This window comes from Sitodiplosis mosellana, unplaced genomic scaffold (assembly GCF_009176505.1).
Source record: "Sitodiplosis mosellana isolate CC-2019 unplaced genomic scaffold, AAFC_SMos_1.0 Smas_scaffold_1, whole genome shotgun sequence".
Lineage (NCBI taxonomy): Eukaryota > Metazoa > Arthropoda > Insecta > Diptera > Cecidomyiidae > Sitodiplosis > Sitodiplosis mosellana.
The window spans coordinates 13,827,228-13,849,815 of NW_022595244.1; the positions used below are offsets into that span (position 1 = coordinate 13,827,228).

A 22,588-nucleotide genomic window follows, 5' to 3' on the forward strand; every position below is an offset into this window, starting at 1 on the left:
CAGAGGCGAAGGAAGCATTTAATATATTAAATGCTCAGTGCTCACAGAGTGCTCATTCAATTTTGTGGAAGCCGAACTTAGCAAGGGCAGGAAGCACTGCTTATGCGATGCAGTGTGTTTTCTGGGCGAACAAAGTGAACCGAACGATTGAATAGTGGATGTATAGCAGACACACAAATCAATGAACGAACACATACACACAATGTTTGTCGGGCTCAACATGCATGCACCAGTCGGTTTCAATTCATTATGAGTGGAGAGAAAATCGTCTAAAATGCACGACAACGACAACGACAACGACGTATGAAAAGATGAACAACAAAAATAAAACAGCAAAAATTCGAGGGTTGATATATCGTTGAGGTTTGTGATGCGGCATAAAGTTCGTGCAGCGAACAGTGTAGATGTCGTAGTACAATGCGATTTGCCGGTTGCCGCTCATTCGTTTGCCCGTGCCATTTAGGCTGCATCGTTGATTTCATTAAATTCTATGCGACACAACGATTCAACGCCACTTTTCGAAAATATCAACCATGAAGAAAAAATAATAATTTTGGTCATTGGGTGAAAAAGAACTAGAAACGAACAAAAAAAAAAATTGGGAGAGCCAAAGCACGCACTTATCTATCTTGGCAAAAGAATGTCTGTATCGTGAACATGGTAAATGGAATAACATGCATTTAGCATAGGCGCACACTGGAAAAACCGTCGCATTGAATAGTATATCTACGTTTTTTTGGTCATGGCCAGATAACGTAAAATTTACAACAGCTAAGAATATATGAAGCGAAAAACAGAATCATTGAAATACAACTAAATAGAAATGCCGAACACACAATTAAATAGAAACTTCTCTTTCTTCCTTTGTGTAGCGAATGTGAAAAGAGTGCAGTGGTCGAGTTATCTTTTTAGGGCGAACTATTGGTTCAATGATAAATATTTTTCCACAACGTAACACCAATTTCATTCATCATTTTGGTCTCGATTTTGTTTTTCTGGTGACGGTGCAGTCCAAATTCGACTCATACTCGGTGAGTGGTGGATGTTGAACGAAAAAGTTGGCTAATTTAAGTTTTGTGTTGTGATCGTGTGCAATAGTTTCGAATGGACGCCAATGTCCAAGACATTCGGAAGTTTAGCTCACAAACAGAATTAAAAAGGCGAATCGTTGATTGATTTCAGAACTGCGATTGTTTTTCTCTCTTCCGAAGCTTCCGGTTCCAAGTCGGACATCCGTATCTATCATGGTTCGACGAATGTCATTGGCAGCTGTACTGAATTGGGAATTGGATTCGTGTGTTTGTTTGCAAGTGTGCATTCAAACTTATTGCATCCATGTATAGTAGCAGCAGTATGTAGTACCAAATGGTTTGATAAACGATGCAACTTGCAATAGCTGCAATGTTTTGTAATGTCACCTCATTCAACGAACAGCTACAGCAACAGCAACTCAACACAAAATTGCACTAAAACAAACATTTGTATTGAGCACATGAAATTATTATCAGGTGACTTATGTTATACGTTTTGCTGGCAAACACTCGCTCACTTTTCTACCGTCGTTCAAGTGTTTTACGCTATATTCCCAATCAATTGATTATTCCACTTGGCTCATGATACACTGCAGTGAGTCACTTGAGACCGATAAGATGTATTCATCATAATGTTTGATGGAAAGATGAAAGGAGTTTCCATGTAGCGAAAATATAGTAAATGGCGAGGAAAACATGAAAAATTCGTTTCGAGGATAAGAAAAAAAAAACATGTAAGTAGACAAACGGGAAGAAGAGCTCTTTTGTCACTTCGATCAGCTATTATGTGAAAATGTCGTAGCAAGAAGAAGAAAAAAACGTCGTCTAAAGCCAATTCAATGAGATAAAAAGTTGCAAATTCTGTTTGTGTCTTGTCATTTGAAGTGTATATAGCTTGCATGTGGTGAAGTGCATCCGGTGGATGACCTCTAGCTTAGCAGTTTATAAATATAGTCGTTATTTGTATCATTCGATACGCTTTCCAATGGCTTCATTCACTTCGTTTTGAATACATCAAGAAACGCCGGGTTCATTGCAACATCTTCACGCGATCATTGTTCCACACACTCACACAAAAGCACATGCATCGAACGAATGGCAAAAAGTTTCGAGGAAATAATATTTCACCACATTTTTTTCGCGTCGTTCCAAAATAAGAACGGTTTGCACCGTTGCCGAAACATTCGCTTCGAGGAAACGAATTGGGTGCAATTTATTTTCGTTACATATATGGAATTTCAAGCATGAGAATGTGAGCGGTTGAAGAATATTCGATTGAATCGAGAATGGTGTCAAATAAACGGTATGATTCCACTTACCATCGATGTTATGCTCAATTGACTTATCCATAATTGAGGTTCAGTGAAATTGTAATTTACGTATTTGGGTCACATATTATCACTTCGGCGGCTATCACACAACGAATATATAAAAAAACGAATAGAAAGCACTATATATCGACGTAGATATATGGATGATAAGGGTTTTTTTTCGTATGAAACTTTCTACTGCACAACGCGAATTAGCTCTCGAACTCTCTTGACTGAATATTATTTTCCACGCAGATAAACACTGAAAAATTACTGTAAATTATCACTAATTATAACTTGCTCAAACTTCTCTCTCCCTCTCTCACACACACACACACACACTCTTTTCAATTTTTTTTTTTGTTTTCATTTCGATGACGATTACAATAAAATGATTCGGTTCTTTGTTGCTTGAGCCGATCGTTATTGCGAAATTATATTAGATGCATGAAGTCGAGGCTACGCAGTGTGTACAAGTGTTATGATTTCGACGGTTGATGCATGTTACTACGCGATGTGCGATGACTTCATCAGTTGGGCAATTTAACCGTTATTTTCTTCGACTGCCGACACTTCATTTCGTACGAATTAAAAACGAACGAAAGCAACAATGGACACACAGTCAAATGAACTCATTCGATAACGGCGTGCGCTTGATTCTATTTGTTTTGATTCGTGGAGATTTTCGTTTGTTGTGCTTGTGATTTTGCTTTGTGCTTGCTTTGTGCTTGCTTTGTTGGCTCACTTGCGCGCGTGTTTTGTGCGATTTTGTATTTACTTTGCACCAAAATCACAAAAAAAATAAACAGAAAAGGTAAATAAACGAGTGAAAATATTGTTGCTCGCTGCATCCAGTCAGAAACAGGGTTTGTTTCATTCCCTTTTTCGTCCATTGTACATCAATCTAAAGTGCCATGTTGTGCGGCGCACATACAACAAAAACATGATCTTGCGATAAATGCCGCGCGCGTTTATTTTATTTTCTCGTTTCTTTCATCGTTTGAACAATGATTATTATTATTGAAATTTCATTTAAAGTACAACACGTACATTTTGGAATTGAAAATGCAAAGAAATGGAAGAAGCAAAATGGAGAAAGAAGTGAAAAAAAACGCGCTGCTAAAACGGTTGTTATGCTTGCTTGTTGTTTTCAAAACGTATACGGTCTTTTTTAAGGCGTAATGTGCTCCGTGTTCTAGTTCGAAAATTGAGTCGTTTAAAACAATTAAATATGCGTTTCGTGTACGAATGACAGCCACAGAACAGCAAAATAAGAAATGGTAACGATCGCAATCGGTGTCGAAGCGACGCGCTTTTTAGTGACATCTAGCACTGGTGTTGACTGGTCGCCAACAATAACATTTCAATACCATACGAAAAAGAATGTACATACACAAAAAGAAAAGAATAGAAATTAGTGCGCACAATTGTTATTTCGCGATCGCACGCCCTGTATGAGAAAATCGAATGAATATTTGAAGAAAAAAAAATGCCTTTGTATGTAGAGAACCATGCAAACATTCACACAATAGTGAAATGATTTGTGGTGTTTGCAACGATGATGACGACGACAACTACAACAACACACACGCCAATGATCAAGTGAATCAATTTTGCGGCTAAGACGCAATTACACTCAACGTTCTCATAAAAAATGAATTGCACAGACCATTTCCAAACGATTTGTATATAAAGATCAAACTAAGATTTTTTTTGTTGTTATCGAAAAAATCGGTTTGTTTCTTCTCTTTTAGCTCCTTCTCAATTTCAAACTTGAGAAATTTCTCTTTCTTGATCGATGCATTCGGTTCAGAAACAATTGAATCGAGTAGAAGATTCGAAGAAGAAATAATTCTCTAAGATCATTCCACAATAATAATGATGATTATTATTTTTCCATTTACGTTGCAATGAGAATTTTTTTTTGAAAAACGAGCGAACGAACGAATGAAAGAGGTATATTGTTGGGGTTTGCTTGGGCCCAACGTAATATGCACACGGGAATCCGGTGACTTTCTTGAATTGGCTGAGAACGGTGGATGTGCGCGCGTGAGCTCCAATCATTATCATGTTTGTAATTCAAGTGATTGTTTTCGCTGTGTTCTTTTTTTTCATTACTAGACATTCGATTATACGAGCAGAGCGGAGAATGTAGACGAAACGTGAATCCAAGCGCCGCTTCTTTTTTTATTATTAATTCAAAGTTTGAATTTCAAACATTCTTCATAACTCTTACATTGTTTTTTTTCTCGTTTCGTTCCGTACGATCACTTCGAACAAATTGTGGATAAATTGCACGTTTTGTACATTTGAGCGGTTGCGGTTATTAATGATGATTTCAACAACGAATATGGGTTAATTTGGATTATAATTCAAAGCATATGCGTTGCGATCTCTTGTTAAAATCGTGTAACCAAGTCCACTATAATGATCGTTCGTAAAAACATTTGGAATACTAATTTGCGCCCACCGAGATTTTCTGGCATAATTCTTCGTTGCCACTGTGATTAATAAAAATTGAAAAAACACACACACACACACAATGTGAAAACCAATTTCCATTTGGAATGGATTTTATATGTTCATTTTGGTTTTAATTGAGTTCTTGTTAGCAGCGACAGATCAGCTGGTCGTTTCTTTGTATGTCACACATATTTTATCTTTTAAACATTGACATTATTCAAAGTCAATTTTTTTGTTTGTTTGCTTGATGTTCTCTCTCTCTGTCTATCTTTGTCTCTGTATCTGTCTCTGTCTTTGCCTATGTCTCTGGAGACACCGAAAAGAAAACGCACAAATTAGTCGTAAAAAACAACTGTCAAATATTCACAGTTCCGTAAATGAACGTTTTCCCATTCTGACAGTACAGCAAAACATGAAAGAAACAGAAACATCTAAGACATTTTCTAAGTCATGTAGAAAAGCCCGAACACATGAAGTTATAACAGAAAATATGAGTTGTAATTAAATTGACCTTCTCGATTCACACATTTGTTTCTCTCTCTCTCTCTTCTCTATTCGTTTTGTTCATTCGAACTTTTATTATCCAGTGTGGTTGGTTTTCTTCACATTCATTTCCATTTCTTTCGAATCTCGTATGCATTGTCTATAAATGTATTCCATCTGAAAATTCCAACGGTGTGTGTTTCATTCATTTTCGACACATTAATAATTGTGGTTGTTTTTCTGGGTTGATTTGCGTACACACAGGTTTCATTGTGAAATTGTTCAGTGTTGTTGTTTTTTCGTAAGTATTTTCAATGCGAAACAATTGTAAGTGTGGCCAATCGTATAATAAGGCCAACCAGAAAGTGGCCGCACAATCAGTTGAATCAACGAATGAACGGACATTCAAATTGTACGAAAACCATACATTATAGTCATTATCGTGTGTGTTGCGGTGGAAAAAAGTAAACTTTTTAACAGTTTAGCACTAAAAAAGGAATGAATAAATGAATATTCATGAAAAAAAAGACGAATAAAATCACACAAAAAATGCCGAGAAAAAGAGGGAGCGAAATCCAAGCAAAAACATCCGTCAAATAAAGTGATCGTGATATTTTATCGTTTTGTTTTATGGGTTTTTTTTCCTGGCTTTCGCAAAAATCACAAAATCATGCAAATAGAATGGCGCATCAGATACGCTAATAACAGTGTCCCGCGAGCGGTGGTCAAAAGCAACTGAGAGAGAAAAATTGAGCAAAATCAACACACTTCACTAAATACAAAAATCATGGAACACTTTTCAAATTTATCGTATTGGATCCCTTTTCTATTTAAGATTCGTCACACAAAAATATCCAACTAAATTTATTATTTCGGTAATTTTATTAGCGCGTCGTCACCAGAACAAAATGAAATTGGTTGAAAGAAATTACAATTTTTCGTTGTTGTTTTTTTTTCGACGTTGAGGAAGACCGTGAAAGGAAGAAAGAAAAAAAAACACTGATTCGTACAACTAAACCGTGTCTCGCGAAGTCCGTAGCAATAGAACCATTTCGATCAACTGATTCAAGAGTCGCAAACAACAAACAAACTAGTTGTAGCACTGATGCGGTTGCCGCTCTTCCAAACAGCCCAAGCCTCTGTGTGTCGTACGCGTTCGCGTGTATGAGTAGAAAAAAATCAGCTTCAATACGTCGGTCGCTGTGTCTGCACAGTGTACAGCGGTATTGCGTCTTCTATTGATGCTATTTGCTTGAGCACATGTATCTGAGTGTATGTGTGTGTGTGTACAATGTACATGTGTATAGTTTCCACTCAACACAATAGTTTTCGCATCAGTCTGCTTTCATTTCAACACCCGTGTTCAAGCGGCTCCGGTCGCTTTTGTCGTTTTACTATCTTTTTGGCGCGTTAAAGTGTGCATCACTCAATCGAAATTTAATAACGAACGTAATCATAACAATGGGCGAAGAAGAGCATTCGCACTCGCATTCACATTCGCACAGCCAAAGCGGTGTGTGTGTGTGTGTTGATGTAGTGGTTTATTTTTAGTGTCGTTGGTCTCGGCATTGTTATTGTTGTCTATCTTGTGCGTGTGTGAGAACATGAGTACATGTGCTCACATCAAAGCCAAGAACATATGATGACATAGATCTGTGTATTCATTCAAGAGAGTTGATCATTTGTTATAGCTCTGCCCTGCAGGCAAAACCCAAAATTTCACTCTAAAACCGGCATTTTAGCATAGTGAGAAATACATTCTCTACGACACATTCGGAGCACATTCACGACAAAGAAAATGAGCTCACTTTTTTCTTCGTTACACTTTTACACACGGGATCATCAAATTGGATCGCTTTTGTTTCAGTTTTGCCACACAATAAATGTGTGTGTAACGTAGAGAGGGTACTTCTATCACGGCAACGAGAACATTAGTTTTATCTTCCCCGCAAATGTGGTGACGGTATGGCCGAGGAAAAAAATATATAGTTTAGCTGGCAGTGTATTAGTTTCAACTTACTTTATAATTAAAAGCAGATTGTTTGCTTGCATCGGCATCGGTTCTCTGTGTATACGATGGAAAATGAGTTTGTTCGCAAAACAATGCGTTGCATACGGTTTCTCTTGTATTTCACTTTTCTATTGTCTCTTGCTTTTAGCATGCTATATAGCTGGAGAATGACGGAAGAAAAAAGAAAAATCATCTGTGACACAAACACTGGAATGCTTTTCTTTGGCTGAGAAAAATGAATGCTCAATGACACACAACTCGATGGTTCTTATACGAAGAAATGCGAGATTTTTTCAAAGCGATTGCCTGTTTTGTTCAGAGAGAAGAAAAAAAAAAACGCCGGCACCAATAAGAATGTCATTCTTCAATTGCATGTAAACTGAAATCGGTAAATTAAGAGCGCTTGCGTTCTGGTTTTCTCACTTCGAGAGTGGAACTTAAACGTTTCTTCTTACGGTTACTCGACGGCACTTGTGCACAGGCGTCATGACATTTTTTCAAACAATCGCATGCAATTCATTTTGGATTCAACTTGCGGCTAAGTACAAAACAAAACGGAAAAAAGCGAAATGCCATTGAGCAAAAGAAAGGCCTTTCTTGCGAAAGTACACATTTTTCTGTTGTTTATTATAAATCGGTAGGGCTTCTTTTGGGTTCACATAAGCCACTCGTTTTTTTTCTTAGCTCAAATTGCATTTTACAGTGTTTATGCGATTGCCACTCATTGCGAACATAAACACCAATAATTGCGTGGGTCATTAAAACAATTAGTGTCGATCAACGGCGGCTCAAATCACGCTTCTGACTACCACAATTATGATTGATCGATCACAGTCTCATTTGAGTTTCTTTCTGGTCAGCCATATTTTTTTCGATTCGTTTCGTTTCGTTTACAAAAATCAAAATCGTAAATTGTTGACGAGATGTAACGTTTATGTCTTTTCAATCACAGTTAAATTTTATTAATAACGTTTACGCAGGCATTTGCTTTCAAATTGAATTTATGGCTTCGAAAGAGTGCATCGGATTTGTATACACTACCACGCACGCACACGCACAGCAAAAACAACTTTTGTTTCAACAGTTCGATGAATTAAGGTTCAAAGATTGCGCTTGTTTAAAAAAAAATTGTGTGCCAGTTGCTTGGGAAATGTTCAATTAAAATTGAGCTCCTACGCGCAAACAAGAGGCGAAATTGTTTCAACGACAATGTGATTTTATCACACAAAACCCGATTTCAAGCAACAACAGTAACACGAACGAGAGAAAAGAAAAAAAGGTTTCGAAATCGGTTAATCAACGAATTCAATCAAGCCAGAGTCTAATAATTTAGCGCAAAACGGCCCAAAGCAACAAACTGGTTTTTTAATAAGGGTTTTTTTTCTGCTCAAAAAATGTTCTTCTAAAATCGCAGGCCATTATCATTCATGTTTCACAAAATTTATTATTAAAATCCTGTCATTTTAGCATATTTATCTCGATTGGCATAACCTTTGGCGTAATTATGGTACGATTTTAATAATCAACTTTGGATCGGACCGGATGCATTGGTAATTGAGAATTGTCTGTAACGAAAATCGAAGACAACTTATTCAAATCAACTTCGAACTAACATGCCTGTATTGAGTTGGAAATGCAACATTATTCCACACGCCTAGTTCAATTTATTGAAAATTCATGACTGATTTAACCGATATATTGAATTTATTAGTCACGCTATCGCATTTCCCACAGTCGAAGCTGCGATTATCTAAGCCGCAATGGTGTTTTCTTTTTGGAGAGAAAGAATCAATTTATCCGCTTATAGTATTCAAATTGAGAGTTTTATGTCTACGATTGATGGGCAACCAACGAATATTATCGAGATTATGGAAAAGAAAGACGGAAGAAATGCAGCCATCATTCAATGTACCAAGATAAAAGAGGTGATCGATGGAGTTGAAGTCAGCATATTTCCATGTTTTCTTGTGGTGCAGCGCAAAAAGTGCATGGGTTTCATTCTCACACGACTACAACGTTGTAATAGAGAGACAACAGGTCAATATGCAGACATCGTAAGGAAATGCTGATAGTGAACGCGACCACAAACGTCAAATGCAATGCGATGAAATGAAAGCACCAGCAGAACAACTTGTAGCTGCATACACACGGCATCATGGATATAGATACATGACGCTAAGCGAGCAATGACAGCGAGCAGTGGCTGAACAGAATTTTAACCGCAATATAGAACGCACAAATCGCCGTTTTACCAATATTCCTTCATGCTTACATTTTATACGATTGTGAGGCATGACGAAAAAACCGTCGAGCTTACGATCAAACACAAGCACAAGCACAAATGCAAATGTAAATGCAGAACATTGTTGGTTTTTTGAAAAACCGGCTTCGCGCGTTAAGAAGTGTTGTGTGTGTTTCAGCAACGACAATAAAAAAAACCAACCAACCAAAGCCCAACGGAAAACAGAATGAAAAAAAAAACAACAAAACAAACTACGCTATACAAAAATGATATGGGAGAATTAAAAAAAAAAATTATAAAAGCTGACGCTGCTGTGACTCTGTGTAGATGTCTCGAGTGCCATTATGTTTCATTCACTAGCTAATGTTTATGGTTAACATTTGATACGAATGCGATCGCATTTGGCTTCATTTTAATGGGAAATAAAAACGGAGTTATTCTTTTCTCCATGTTTATTGAAAAAAAATATTTCTTAATAAGCAACGCTCGCACACCAGATTATGAATCTCACACAGGCATTGGACACGGAGATGGATCAGATCCACTTGAGCTAACAGACAGTAAATTATCGAAACACGTATGAAATGTCTGTTAAATTAACATTTAATTTGGGAGATTCGTGTAGAATGAATTTCATTGAGATTTTTTTTTAAATCCCCCCCAAAAATATCCAAACCAAACACAAAACGATGGACGAGAAAAGAAGTAAATTAAGAAACGAAAGAATGCATGCAATATATGTAATTGTATGGAGTGTACATAAAGGTATAAAGAAAGTGTTACTTACAGAAAAAAAATTCTTTCTTTCGTTAATTAGGATGCCAAGATCTGGTTTCTCTCTATCTTTCTCTCTTTCTCTTCGATGTAATCAAACAAAAAACATTGTTGGTGTGTTCAGCCGCTTCAACAAGTACATTGAGTAATGTTTATAATACAACGGTCGTCGCCGTTTGGTCGGTCCATACACTTTTAAAGAACACGAAACAAAACACGTTTCTTATTTGAATTTGTTTTTGTTTCTTCGAAAGATCGTTTCAATCATTTGATTTATATGAATTTCACTTCGAATTCCCTGTTTTTAACCCAAATCCATACACTTTCTTCGAAGTTAACAGGTCATTTTTGCTAATGTTTGTTGTAAATTTTGACAGTCAGTATCACTAGCACGGAATTTATTAATACACACGGGAACAAGATTTCCATAAATGAATTGTCAACTATCGATTTTTAAATACCGAAAAACCAACGCAAAAACACTTTCACGACATAAATCAATCGATTGGAAAATAACACTAAATGTTCAGCCTTTTAGTATGACAATATTTAAACGGAATGGTTCGCGTATTTTGTTAGTTAGTTTGCCTTTTTTGACTCTTTGAACAAAATTCGTATTCAAAAGTAAGAGACGCACACAAATTTATAAGCATGTATACGCGCTTACACCAGCACAAAACCAACTGAATTGTAAAAACAGCGGCAAAAGACTGAGGAGGACAGACGATCGTTCATTATGTTTATGCACACACGGCACAGTGCAGCGAGTTTCTGGTTCTTGAACGAACTTGTGTTGATGTTCATTGTTGTTGGTGGTGCTTATTTTTATTTATTTTGATTTTACCTCTTCTACCTTCATTCTCTTTTACTCGTTCGAGAGATGTTTACGTGAGCATTGTGTAACGATTGGCCGTGTTGTGTCGATATCCCATTTCACACGGTTCTGTTTGTATTTGTGCTGAAAAGAGCGAGAGAGTGAGAGATTCGTTTTTTTTACTCTCTGTGTAAATATTCTCTGGCTTTTTTGTTTTATATTCTGTTCGTCTCGCATCAATTTATTCATGTAGCAAATGTTCCCGTTTCAAGTGCTTATGCGAGACACGATCAACAAGTATATCATCAACGAGTTTTCTTCTGTGTGTCTTTTGTTGTTGCAAAAATCGATCCGAATATCTGAATTGGAAATGGAAATGGAAACGTATGCAATTTTTGTTTTCGGAACATTTTGCGCGACACTGATTCGCTCCAATGGGTTTTTCGAATTTAAAACAAGGTATTGTTTTTCGGTTCATGGGAGCAGTTTTATTTCTCTAAAAAAATTAATTCATGGTCTAAAGCAACAACATATTCTAATTAATACGGCCGTTCTCTGAACCAAGCCGTGTAGTTGGCTGGCGTAACATTTTCGTATTTCTCCTTTTCTGCCTTCTGTTCATCGTTGGAATAAACGACACGATTATCGGTATTTTTCTCATGTAATCCTCTTAATCCGTCTTGAGCGGCTCTTTCACGTGCAATCAATGCCAATGATTCAAACGTTTTTGGCTCCCATGCCGCCAAATCAGCCAATGATTTCCTATTAACCAGATTTTTCAAGCATTAGTTTTCTTGAATAGACACTGAATCACCATTATTATTGTTACACATACCGATTCAGCATAATGTTGCTTCTTGCAAGCCCTTCACGGAACGCAGGCAATTCGATTCCAAATTGATTGCATGCAGCCGTTATACGTGCATCACGCAACTGACAAAAATAGTCCAAATTCAGTCATTTTTAAGTCAATCGAAATTATGGATTTATAAATTTTGATTTACCTCATGCATATCTTCTTTCTTGAGCTTACGCGCCTTTGTTGCATACACCAGGGCACGGTGAACATCCCGGATGGCGATTGAATAACAGTTACGACGACGACCGAAAAAATGCTAAAGAGAATTGAATATCATAAGAAAATCGGTCTTTTTATTTTGAAGTAAAATTTTGTATGCGAAAAAATTTGATGAAAACAATTACCGCAGTCAATTTGAAAATTTTCCTCTTTCGCCAAAACTCATCGGGACCTTTGCTTCGAATTAAATTGGCCACTGTTGTGAATACCATTATGACAGCTTCAAGAAATGTTGGCTTCCCCCAAATAAAATTCACAATCTCAATTCCAAAATTCAATGGAATTAGTTTTAGTTTTGTTTTTAATCAATTTCTCGGTAGTTCACGTTAACCAAAAACGATGAACCTAACCTCAAAATACGGCTGACACAAATGTGACAATTCGACTATGAATGCTCACGCTCACGTTCACGCTAACCGTGACTGCTGCTTGGTATATCAGTTTTTGGGCTATATTGACATCTGCATTGTTTATACGAATCGTTTATAAGCATCGAACAACCCAAATTCAGTCATTTTTCGTTCCAAATACACGAAACTTCTAGAATTTTCATTTAAATTTGAATAAGTTTACCTTAGTACTAACGTTGAACAAGATGGTATCGCAAGTGGTGTGCGTGATTTGTTCGATTTTGCCCGTGCAGCATACAACAGAAATAACTTTCTACAAATTTCCAAAAAACACAGAACGCTCAGTCTTATACAAGGCTTGGAAAACAGCATTGCTTGATGTATTGGCCAAAGAGCGTCCAGAACTGTCGGACGATGCTAGTTTGAATGATACCTACATTTGCAGTCGACATTTTACTGCTTCCGATTTTTCGTTCGACAATGGAAAACTGGTGTTGAAGAATGAATCCGTTCCGTCGCGCATCGCAAAAGATCTCTACGAGGTAGCTACTTCCGAGAAAGTGGACAGCATTTTACCCAAAGAATATGAACCGTCGACGCGTACAAACAACTTTGCATCGACATTGATGAAGGACTTTGTTACAACATCCCATCACAATCTTCGCTCCGATCTTATTTCTACGGAAACATCACGAGTGCTAACGCCAACTGTCAGCGAATACATTACGTCACTTACGAAAATGGATGGAAAATCATTTGCCGATGCTACGAGCGACAAATTCAATGAGCATAAGCGTCGAATTGATTTGGAGCATAAAATCGAAACTTATGGCAAGATCTTCAAACGTTTACGTAGTGATAACCTACTGACTGAATCTTATGTTGATGAACTTAAGGTAATACTTTCGTTTTCACATCATTTTTTGATGAAATTTATATTTTTGTGAATTTTGTCTATTTACAGGAACAAATGCCGGAAATGGAACAACTTTTGAATGAAGCGTTGAAGACTGAATGAATTAAACTGTGAATTGACATTGATCTGCTCTCCAATCGTTGCGAACATACTTACACAAGCACCATCCCCATGGATCAGCTCAATAACACAGAAAATATCATAAATAAATCATTTTTCGAAAGTTCTTAATTGAAATAGCTTTAATTGAAAAATATCATAATTTTACAGTAAAACACACGAAAATTCCTTTCATACAAATATAGTCATTGACAGTTTACGTGAATAAAAACGGTAAATTTCATCGAAAAATTTATATTCGATTGGATTGGATTGGATTTTTTCATTTTCTTCTTCTTAATTTAAAATCATTTGTACATCGAAATTTAAGAAAAATACGAGCGTGTTATTACTGCTATCAATTGAATTAGTCTATGGATCGACGAAGGAAATCATAATATAACGAGTTCCACTCGTTGTTCTCAAGCCTTCGTGAAAGTGTGTCAGGCGTCCGGGGTGCATAAGCATCCATCCTTTTTGTGTTGCTGTCACCGAGCAATTATAGCGTAAGAAATGGCATCCACCACCTTCGTAATCAACTCCAACAGTGTTCAATGCAATATTGATGGTATAAGTGGATGAGTCATGATGTGGTCGCAATGTTGGCTGCTCATCTGGTCTGTAGCGCACAACGAAATTCATAATTGATCGTACTGGATTGTGATAGTAGCCCATGAAAACTGCCTCCTGTAATGGTCGCACGTATTTGTTTAGGAAAGTTAACCAGACATTTTCCAAACCGACTTGCGACATGTGAATATCACGTGTTGGAACTGCTTCATAGCCGCCATTCAAGCGTTCATCGTGATTCGTACCATCGGACCATTTTCCAAAGGTTTCGACAATTTTTACCAAATCATCGCAGAAACGTTCGTTAGCAACTGGGAACCAATAGACATCGGGACACGGTTGCTTATATGTTTGATTCGGTTTCAATTGATTGATGTAGTCACGGTGTAAGTATCGGTTCTCCCAATCCATTTGATTTGTAATCAACATGTAGAATTCTGGGTTTGTCAACGCTGGGTTATAGTCTTCATTGTTCACCAAATGACCGTAATATTCTGCATTGTAAACGTACAAGAAAATTTGCTAAGAGAAAAAAAGTGAAAAAAAAAATTGTTAAAACTTTCATTATTATGAATGGACAAAATGTGGATAAAATGCGTTTCTCAAAATACCTGAGCTCGTAGATTTTTGCACATGGCCATATCCGGATCGACATCATCATCGGCGTAGGTGATTTTCGGGAAGACTGCTTTTTTGATCAGGTAACACGATGAAATGAATGGAACGTTCCATAAACCGCTATTTTTAGACAGAAAAAGAAAAAAAACATTCGAACTTTAGACTTTGTTTATCCAACATGCGACACGAGTCTTTAAGTTGCCAATAAGGCACAATTCAAAAATTATTGACTATCATTATTATATGGTATTTGCCTAAAATAGCATCGCCTTCGATGGAATATTCCAAATACCGCTAGTAAGTTCGACTCACATCAATCTCCCACCCAAAATGCCCGGTGTATGCAACTTGAATCGCGCTTGTATTATGAACATTTCGACATTTGTACACAAATTATTCAATAAAAATTGATAAGCCACACTGTAATTTTCATTGAAAACATTGTCGACCAGTCAACGGGTACGTATCAAGTGGATTCTACTGTGGTTTAGGTCAGTGTCGTCAATGAAATGCCAATTGCCAGCAATTCGATTTCGAAGCAAAATTCAGTAGTGGGCTCACTGTGTGCGCACCGACGCTTCGGCTCTGGTTCATAAATTGAATTTCCTGATCAAACGAAAAGGGGTACCGAAACACAAACGAGTGAAATGCTACATCGCAAATATGATGGTGTCGTAATTTGATCCATTCGTGCGAAATACTCGTGTCTGTAGCAATATCACAATTGAAAATTACTTGATCTCATCGCAAACACACACACACAGACCGATACGATGATTTTAAGTGCGCCATAATCCATAAGACTCATTGCTATTCGTTGTGGTGTCACACACAGAGATTGCGATTTACTCACCAAGATCAGCCACATATTTCCAAGTCATTGTCGAAAAACTCATCGAAAGACATCCAAAGGCTAAATATAGTTGGTATGCCATTGATTGTGTCACATTAGCTGATTGAATCCAGTGCCAGAAGCAATCAGCGCCGAGACTCAGTGCCGAGTGGTCAGTGTGTCAATTGTTTTGAAGCTAGTTCCCTTTTTTTGGGTGGAAAAAGTGCGAAAATAATCATGAATCGAATCAATTGGATAGTGTTATTTGTGGTTTTGTTGGTGATTTTCTCACAAGATGTGACTGGCCGACGTGGTCGTGGCAGAGGACGCTCTAGATCAAGAGTAATTTTATTCTTGGAATCAAACTCAAGTTGATCAGTTTGTCATTTGTGTTTCTCTCTCGTTCGATTAGGCGCAAATTGGTTTACCAATCACAGGCAAATACAGAGATCCAGAGTCTGATCAGTATTACAACAACAACAATGTAAATATATTAGAAATGAATCCAACTTTACAGTCATATTTATCACTTCCGTCATTTGACAGGGTGCGAAAATATTGCAAGCATCACATTTTGATTATGAATACGTGTTGGGCCATAAAATCGCATTTTTATGCGTTGCCATAGGGAATCCACGACCACACATCACTTGGCTGAAAGATGGCTCGGAAATTTTCCAACATTTGTATATGCACGTACGTATCATCGTCATCATCAATTTTGCCAATTTCTAATTCCCATTTCACACTCTACATACCGCTACAAACATTTCTTTGTTCTCTCTGTCATAGTGGGAACAGAGCATTGAAATAAATTGAAAGTAATTTGCCGTTAATTTTCCATTTTTTTCTCTCTCTATTCCCGCTGCTTGTTCAAATGACGCTTCATCATAATAATTCTTACTCTGGTGTGTTTGTTTGTTTGTTTGTGTGATTTGTATTCCGTTAGGTACACGAGTGGCGAATAGGCGATGATAAGGTCAAATCGAAAATTGAAATTGATCCGGCCACACAAATGGATGCTGGCGTATACGAGTGTACAGCTGACAACATGTACTCTATTGACCGTAGGAGTTTCAAGACCGATTTTTCAATTGCATTCGATTAAGAATGGATCTAACGACGTCATCAAAATCTACAACGACCTTTTTGCGAAAGAACCAGCGGTTTCGATATATATATATACACACACACAATCATACGACAACAAATTTATCCAAACGATATAAACACTTTTCAAATTTATATCAAACGGATTCTCGAACGAACGTTTGTTACCCGCTTTTTTCGAAAATGTTTTCATAATAAAAGGTCTGCAGAGATTTTTAGCCAAAACAAAAAGAAAAAAAACTTACCGAATTTCATTTTTGACAATTTGCATGTAGTCATGCGATCGTGCATAGAAACCCTTCTCACTCAATGATCCCCAGAAATTGCTCCACGACGATTCGTAACGCGTCATCACCGGTGCAATTACATTACTGTCAAACAGAACAAAATGAACAGAACATTCATCATTCAATTTTATGACTTGCTTACTGATTAAATTCGGTACTAAATTATGTTCGGTGTTAAATGATACAAGTGCAAAAAACCATAGATTTTTCAGCAAGAGATGATTGGCATCTCTTGAATAAATTCTATTCACAAAGTTCATAATATTCATTCGACTCACCGATTTTGCTCAACCAAGCGGATCAGGGTAGATGGGTTATCTATGTGGGCTTCAGCATCGACAACAAACAAATAATCGCTTCTTTCACGTTCGGCATAGTTCCTGCAATGAATAAAGTGCATAAATATCATGCAAACTTTGAAATTATATCGAATTTTTTCTTGGCAACATCTTGAATCAGCAAACACTTACACTGCCAAATTGCGGGCGATTGCTTCCTTGTACGAATCAGTGTGTTTGATTTGTTTTGTACCTGCATATGTAGCGCCATGAGTCTCGAGGAAGGTTTGCACCAATTCATCATGGTATTGTACCTAAATAGTTCACGGAGAAATTATTTTTAACGTTCTGTTATTTTCACTCTCCAAACCATTTTAACATACATTATTATAGATGAAAATGTTTAGCTTCTCCTTTGGATAGTCCAGTGCCAAAATGGAATCGAAGAACTCTTCAAGGAATGGCGTTGCATTTGGAATGGCAACTGCAATGGTAACTTTTGGCAAGTCTTCTTGTTTCTGGTGGAAAAGCAAAACATAAGCATTAAACGTAATTAATTATTCCCGAATTAGCGGATAAATTAATCGGAGATGGAATTTCAACCAAAAATTCTACCTCTGAATAGTCCAATTTATTCTCTTGACAGAGTTGGCATTCGTTGTGTTTGAAGGCACCGGCCACATATCCACCGAAATTGTTCAACAATATTTTGCTCGGTCCATTTCCATGGATCAGACTTGGTGTCGAATCGGATTGAATATTTTTAATGAAATATTCGCCAGTGGCTTCGTTGTACTGTACTCGAACATCACCCGAAGCTCCATTCAAATTCTGGAAGATTTCCGACTCGTGATCCAGTTTGATTTGTAACTTTTTGCGAATGCTTGCGTCTAAGAATGCTTTGGTGTAGTAAAGTTGATCGTCGTCCTTATTTTTAACTGGTATGCTCAACATTTCATACACATTCGATGCATAACCTGGAGAAAAAAATTAAATTTTTTAATTTTTTTTTTAAATAAAATTCAATTTACAATTGTACCCATAAACAGTCCCGAGTTCAAATATTTTGGCAAGTGTTTCGAAACGGTTGGATACAAATGCTCCACAGTTGTATCAGGCCACAGATACTTTTCTGCTCCGAATAAGATACGGGCATCGAATTTCTTGAATTTGTGCACTATGACATCGATAGTGGTAGTGAACAGCACGTCGTAACTAGGAGCCATTAAAATCATTTTAATTTTAATTAATTCTCATTTAAAAAGAGATTATTTTGACTGACGTACTGAAAAGTCTCACCTATCAGTAAATAAAATAATTTTTTGGTCGTCATTTTTGTACGGTTCAAGTGCTTCACGCAACAAATTAATTTTATATCCTCCGCCATAGCTCTCCATGGACCCGCCTTGCCATTCTTCATGCATACCCAATGTTTCCACCTAGTTAAACAAAATCAAATGAAATTAAGTCAAACAATTGTTTATTTTGCAAACTCTTACCTCTACATTGTAGTAATTGGCCGATCGAATGTATCGTAAATATCCTTCAGTGTCTTCCGATGCTACGGTGAACACTTTCACATCGAGCTCTGCAAAAAAAACAGAAGCAAATGTTTACTCAACAATAAGTATAATGATGCCTGTTGAATTGTGTCTTGTCAAAAAAATATGCGTAACATAATCGATTCAGTTTTTACCGAATTTGAATATATCAAAATAAACGAGTTTGTTTTCAATGCGCAGAATTAAAACGAAATAGAATCGTACTCAAGTACAAACGAATAGAAAATATAAAGACAATTTACAATTTTTGGAACTTCCACACTGATAAATTGGGCTCAATTGATAAGACATAAAAAGAGCAATTGGACGTCATTAGAAAAGAAATTTTGGGAGAATTTTTCATTGTCACATCATCGTTGGTGTCTGAATATTCAATTTAATAGTGTTGAACACTCTATAACTACTGAAAAATAAATAATAAGGGCATACTAATTAACTTTTATTTGAATCCAAATGAATTTTTTATCGCTCCCTCTTTTAAACCATTTTTCATTCAGTTATTTAACGCATGGTTTCTCATTTTCATTTAGAGAATCTGTAGTATTTAGTATAGCTTGTAGCGTATACCATGTTGTAGTATATATTTCAAAAGAGCGAAAGTAGAATATATTTGTTCGTGTGGTCAAATTAGGGTTTGGTCCAGATAACAGATAAGACTATCAAGTTTGAGTAGAAAAAAAGTCATGAGTTCACAATATTCACAAAGAACTCTGCTCTACTTGTTCGTTTTTGTTTAGAATTGACGAGTGTAGCAACAGCGAATATGCGAGAAAGAAGGATTCCCTAATAACAGTTCATCTGGTGTACGTGACTTGTGTGAGTCCACCATGTCGGGAAATCTAAAGATAACGCTACGGATGAAGTAAACGTAAAACAAAGTATTTTCTCCAGACACTTCCTGAACATGTGAAAGAGATTTATTTTGAAGATTGAGTGTGTAGTGTATGGACTGAATGGCACAGGAAATAATTTTATTCCATGCATTGATATGAGTTATTATTGAGAACAATTTGATTGGATTTTTTTGATTATTTAAAAATGAAAAAAAAAATTCTATTTATGGAAAAATGCTGTTTCTTTAGATGGTAGAAAAATGCCACCTGGCATCAGTCTCAAACATTTTCTTAAACAAATAATATGTAAATATAAAATAGTCCATTTTTGCACACAGAAAATGAATATTCTAATCTGAATCAAAGTGATTATGGCATCCGAAAGGCAAGTAGCCGACGAGCATCAACGAAAGTATCAATAATAGAAGGAAAAGTAGAACAAACCTCCTACATCACTGTCGACAATTTCATTGCTGTTTGCGTTTATCACATCATTTAATACTAAAAGTATGGCTCCAATAAGAAATGCAAATCGTGTGGTGCACACCATTTTGCTGGCACATTCAAACCAAATCGAAGAATTAGCTAATACAATTTCTACTGAATTGCATTTAAATACAAATACGTAAATGGTACAAAATATGTCGCGTGCAAACCGATTAAGTTGCTTATTTGCCGGTTCTTATTTCACTTTCAAAATGACACCGAAAAAAAAACCCAACAAACACACAAGCAATTTCCATTCAAATTACTTCACACAATTTTTCGTATGATCAGTTTTCCGTCTGTGCGAACCATTAGAACGTTGCAAAGAAACTAAAGCTGACGAAAGAATATAAACTGAATTTTTCGTCCAAACATTTTTAATTGCTATAAATGTAGTTGATCACAACTCAAATACACACACTCATTACGCGACTGTATATTTTTAGTCCATGAAATTCGTTTATGTTTACGAGTTGAAAAATCTAAGAAAGCTGAATGTATGTGTAAACGATGATGATAATAAATTTAAATATAAGTTCACATTTCTTCATGCGATTGTATTTCGTTCTATGCTATCGCTGTTTCCACGACGCTTTCCGAGTCATCAACTCACTTCATTAAAAAGTCGCGTGTGCTGTGTGTACGAAAATGATGGCGAATGTATCAACAAAACAAAGAAAAGAGAGCAGAAATTAAACGCTGTGACCGAGAAGAAGAGCACAGCAGCCGTCGCTGCAGAATGAATGAAAAAACAACATAGAAGAATGACGTTTCGGAATGTCATATGCAACGATATATTCTATACACAGATACACTGTTAAAAAAATCTCGTGAGGATTTCCTCCTTCGCGTTCATATACGATATGGGATATATGTGTGTGTGATGGTTTCACGAGCATGTTTAAGGAACGTTATTGTGGTAATGCGGCGTGAGTATGAGTTCACTGGGAAAATATTTGTTTTTTGTTCTTTGTGCAATGGGTAAAATGGAATTTTCACAAACCTTGTGTATAAAAGTTAAAATTCAAATTTTTTCGGCATACACTGCAATCGACTTCTGGCAACTGCGGACAGCTTTGTTCAGTACCATTGGTTCTACTGCACAGCACTAGTAAAATAATAATCCAAACGCACGAACTAGACGCACAATTCATTTCGGCCGAATTTCAAACTTGAATCCGCTAGGCTGCTGGTTTAAACACTACTGATCGATCTGAATAAATTTTTCGAAAATTACAATTCATGTCATTACAAAATACTGGAAGGGAAAATAATAGACGTTTTTTTTTCAATCGACACCAATTTTTATGTAATGACTGAATGATCAAAACTAGTGCAAATGTAATTGAATCGATTTGTTTTCGTGTCATAATGTGGAACGATGCCAAATTTGCAACACTTTCGCATTTGCATTGTGTCTTTTGAACCTTTGTCCACCGTTCAGTTCACTTTTCGTGTGGTAACGGTTCCAGCACCGTTTTCTATTGAATGTTTTTGGTTCATGAAAATTGGAACTTTTGCATAGGGGCCACGGTATGTTGAAATCGGTTAAAGTTTGACTAAAACTAGGGCTGGACTTATCAATGGATATTTTATTAATTTTTCGTAAAAACTTTTATAAGTTTAAACCTATAAAATAATTTGAGTTAGTTTTAAAAGCGTGAAAAATGAATTGAAATGGAAATTGTGTTGATTTTTTTTAATGATTCATGAATGCACGCATTTACATTTTTTTATAAACCAGTGTTTTAAAAATTTAATCAATCAATAATACCATTTTGATTAATTAATATATTATTCATCATGTTTCAACCAATGGCTTGGAATTACTACTATTGGTCACCTCACCAAAATGTCTCTTCAATTTTAATGCTCTAAGAAAACACCAGTCCTATTTGGAATTATGCTGAATGTAACAGCGTGTAAAGATCTTTTTAATTAAAACGCAACATTTCATGTAATAGCATTTCCTCAGTCAGACCATTGCTTTCGAACCTATCGATTTTAGCACAATTTATCTTTTTTTCTTTCTAACATTCAGTATTTCTTTTTTTGATTTTAAAACGATCTAAAGCAATATCAATATTTTAAACTACTCACGAAATCAGAGCCGACACTGAGACCTTGGTTTTATTACTCTGGAATATTTTTAAACTTTTCGAATTTTTCGAAAATTCACTTACTTATATAAAAATACAAAACTTGATGCATTCGATTGCAATTTGCAATTGATACTGTATCCTAGTAAAATGTGTGGTACATAAAGAAATATTAATCGAATTGCGAACGAAAGCAGTAAAAGTCCAAAACTTGTACAAATGTTGTAAACAGGGTGATACGATGTAGACGAATGTTTATTTTGTTCGCACAATTTAAACAAAAGGTTCATAATTGTTCAGTTTACACAGACTGCATTTGAACTGCGAGAACCAATCAATTTA

At 36.3% G+C, this 22,588-nt stretch overlaps 5 protein-coding genes across 48 annotated transcripts in view; 2 read left to right on the plus strand and 3 right to left on the minus strand.

The window, feature by feature from the left end:
• LOC129579985 (uncharacterized) overlaps positions 1-6,391 on the minus strand; it is a 63,459-nt gene extending 57,068 nt beyond the window's left edge. For 31 of the 43 annotated variants that reach the window (XM_055470385.1, XM_055470307.1, XM_055470410.1 and 28 more), the window contains exons 1-2: positions 6,220-6,333; positions 2,351-2,614 (exon numbers count right to left, since the gene is read on the minus strand). In XM_055470385.1, the coding sequence (XP_055326360.1) occupies positions 2,351-2,381 (31 nt within the window). In that variant the 5' untranslated portion in view covers positions 2,382-2,614; positions 6,220-6,333. Of the gene's footprint in view, positions 1-2,350; positions 2,615-6,219 lie in introns of all 43 variants that reach the window. The other 12 variants (XM_055470456.1, XM_055470272.1, XM_055470185.1 and 9 more) reach the window with 10 other exon arrangements.
• Positions 6,392-11,594: 5,203 nt separating this feature from the next.
• LOC129580267 (39S ribosomal protein L20, mitochondrial) lies at positions 11,595-12,578 on the minus strand. The gene is made up of 4 exons (XM_055470531.1): positions 12,332-12,578; positions 12,133-12,243; positions 11,964-12,061; positions 11,595-11,890 (listed from the first exon to the last, which is right to left on the minus strand). Exons 1-4 carry the CDS (start codon positions 12,416-12,418, stop codon positions 11,668-11,670), a joined length of 519 nt encoding a protein of 172 aa, XP_055326506.1. The 5' UTR covers positions 12,419-12,578; the 3' UTR covers positions 11,595-11,667.
• Positions 12,579-12,616: 38 nt separating this feature from the next.
• Positions 12,617-13,839, plus strand: LOC129580266 (uncharacterized). Its single transcript, XM_055470530.1, has 2 exons — positions 12,617-13,452; positions 13,521-13,839. The coding sequence occupies exons 1-2, from the start codon at positions 12,802-12,804 to the stop codon at positions 13,572-13,574; spliced, it is 705 nt and encodes a 234-aa protein (XP_055326505.1). The 5' UTR covers positions 12,617-12,801; the 3' UTR covers positions 13,575-13,839.
• Positions 13,686-22,391, minus strand: LOC129580262 (procollagen-lysine,2-oxoglutarate 5-dioxygenase). 2 transcript variants are annotated; one of them, XM_055470508.1, is made up of 12 exons: positions 22,248-22,391; positions 21,151-21,360; positions 18,766-18,854; positions 18,566-18,705; positions 18,306-18,481; positions 17,882-18,243; positions 17,650-17,784; positions 17,459-17,580; positions 17,267-17,368; positions 16,947-17,072; positions 14,753-14,879; positions 13,686-14,663 (listed from the first exon to the last, which is right to left on the minus strand). In XM_055470508.1, the coding sequence occupies exons 2-12, from the start codon at positions 21,299-21,301 to the stop codon at positions 13,944-13,946; spliced, it is 2,250 nt and encodes a 749-aa protein (XP_055326483.1). In that variant the 5' UTR covers positions 21,302-21,360; positions 22,248-22,391; the 3' UTR covers positions 13,686-13,943. The 2 variants fall into 2 exon arrangements, with proteins under 2 accessions (XP_055326483.1, XP_055326484.1); XM_055470509.1 differs by lacking the exons at positions 21,151-21,360; positions 22,248-22,391 and adding an exon at positions 20,106-20,955.
• LOC129580268 (immunoglobulin domain-containing protein oig-4-like) lies at positions 15,437-16,935 on the plus strand. The gene is made up of 4 exons (XM_055470532.1): positions 15,437-15,933; positions 16,004-16,075; positions 16,138-16,287; positions 16,541-16,935. Exons 1-4 carry the CDS (start codon positions 15,829-15,831, stop codon positions 16,697-16,699), a joined length of 486 nt encoding a protein of 161 aa, XP_055326507.1. The 5' UTR covers positions 15,437-15,828; the 3' UTR covers positions 16,700-16,935.
• Positions 22,392-22,588: the final 197 nt, after the last annotated feature.

Coding starts and splice junctions, on each gene's coding strand:
- LOC129580267 (XM_055470531.1), bottom strand. CDS start 12,418: ATGGTATTCACAACAGTGGCCAATTTAATTCGAAGCAAAGGTCCCGAT. Junction 12,244..12,331: donor AAATTTTCAAATTGACTGCG/GTAATTGTTTTC, acceptor AATTCTCTTTAG/CATTTTTTCGGTCGTCGTCG. Junction 12,062..12,132: donor AGAAAGAAGATATGCATGAG/GTAAATCAAAAT, acceptor TATTTTTGTCAG/TTGCGTGATGCACGTATAAC.
- LOC129580266 (XM_055470530.1), top strand. CDS start 12,802: ATGGTATCGCAAGTGGTGTGCGTGATTTGTTCGATTTTGCCCGTGCAG. Junction 13,453..13,520: donor CTTATGTTGATGAACTTAAG/GTAATACTTTCG, acceptor GTCTATTTACAG/GAACAAATGCCGGAAATGGA.
- LOC129580268 (XM_055470532.1), top strand. CDS start 15,829: ATGAATCGAATCAATTGGATAGTGTTATTTGTGGTTTTGTTGGTGATT. Junction 15,934..16,003: donor GAGGACGCTCTAGATCAAGA/GTAATTTTATTC, acceptor TCGTTCGATTAG/GCGCAAATTGGTTTACCAAT. Junction 16,076..16,137: donor AGTATTACAACAACAACAAT/GTAAATATATTA, acceptor GTCATTTGACAG/GGTGCGAAAATATTGCAAGC.
- LOC129580262 (XM_055470508.1), bottom strand. CDS start 21,301: ATGAATTGTGCGTCTAGTTCGTGCGTTTGGATTATTATTTTACTAGTG. Junction 18,706..18,765: donor CCAATTACTACAATGTAGAG/GTAAGAGTTTGC, acceptor TTGTTTAACTAG/GTGGAAACATTGGGTATGCA. Junction 18,244..18,305: donor GAACTCGGGACTGTTTATGG/GTACAATTGTAA, acceptor TTTTTTCTCCAG/GTTATGCATCGAATGTGTAT.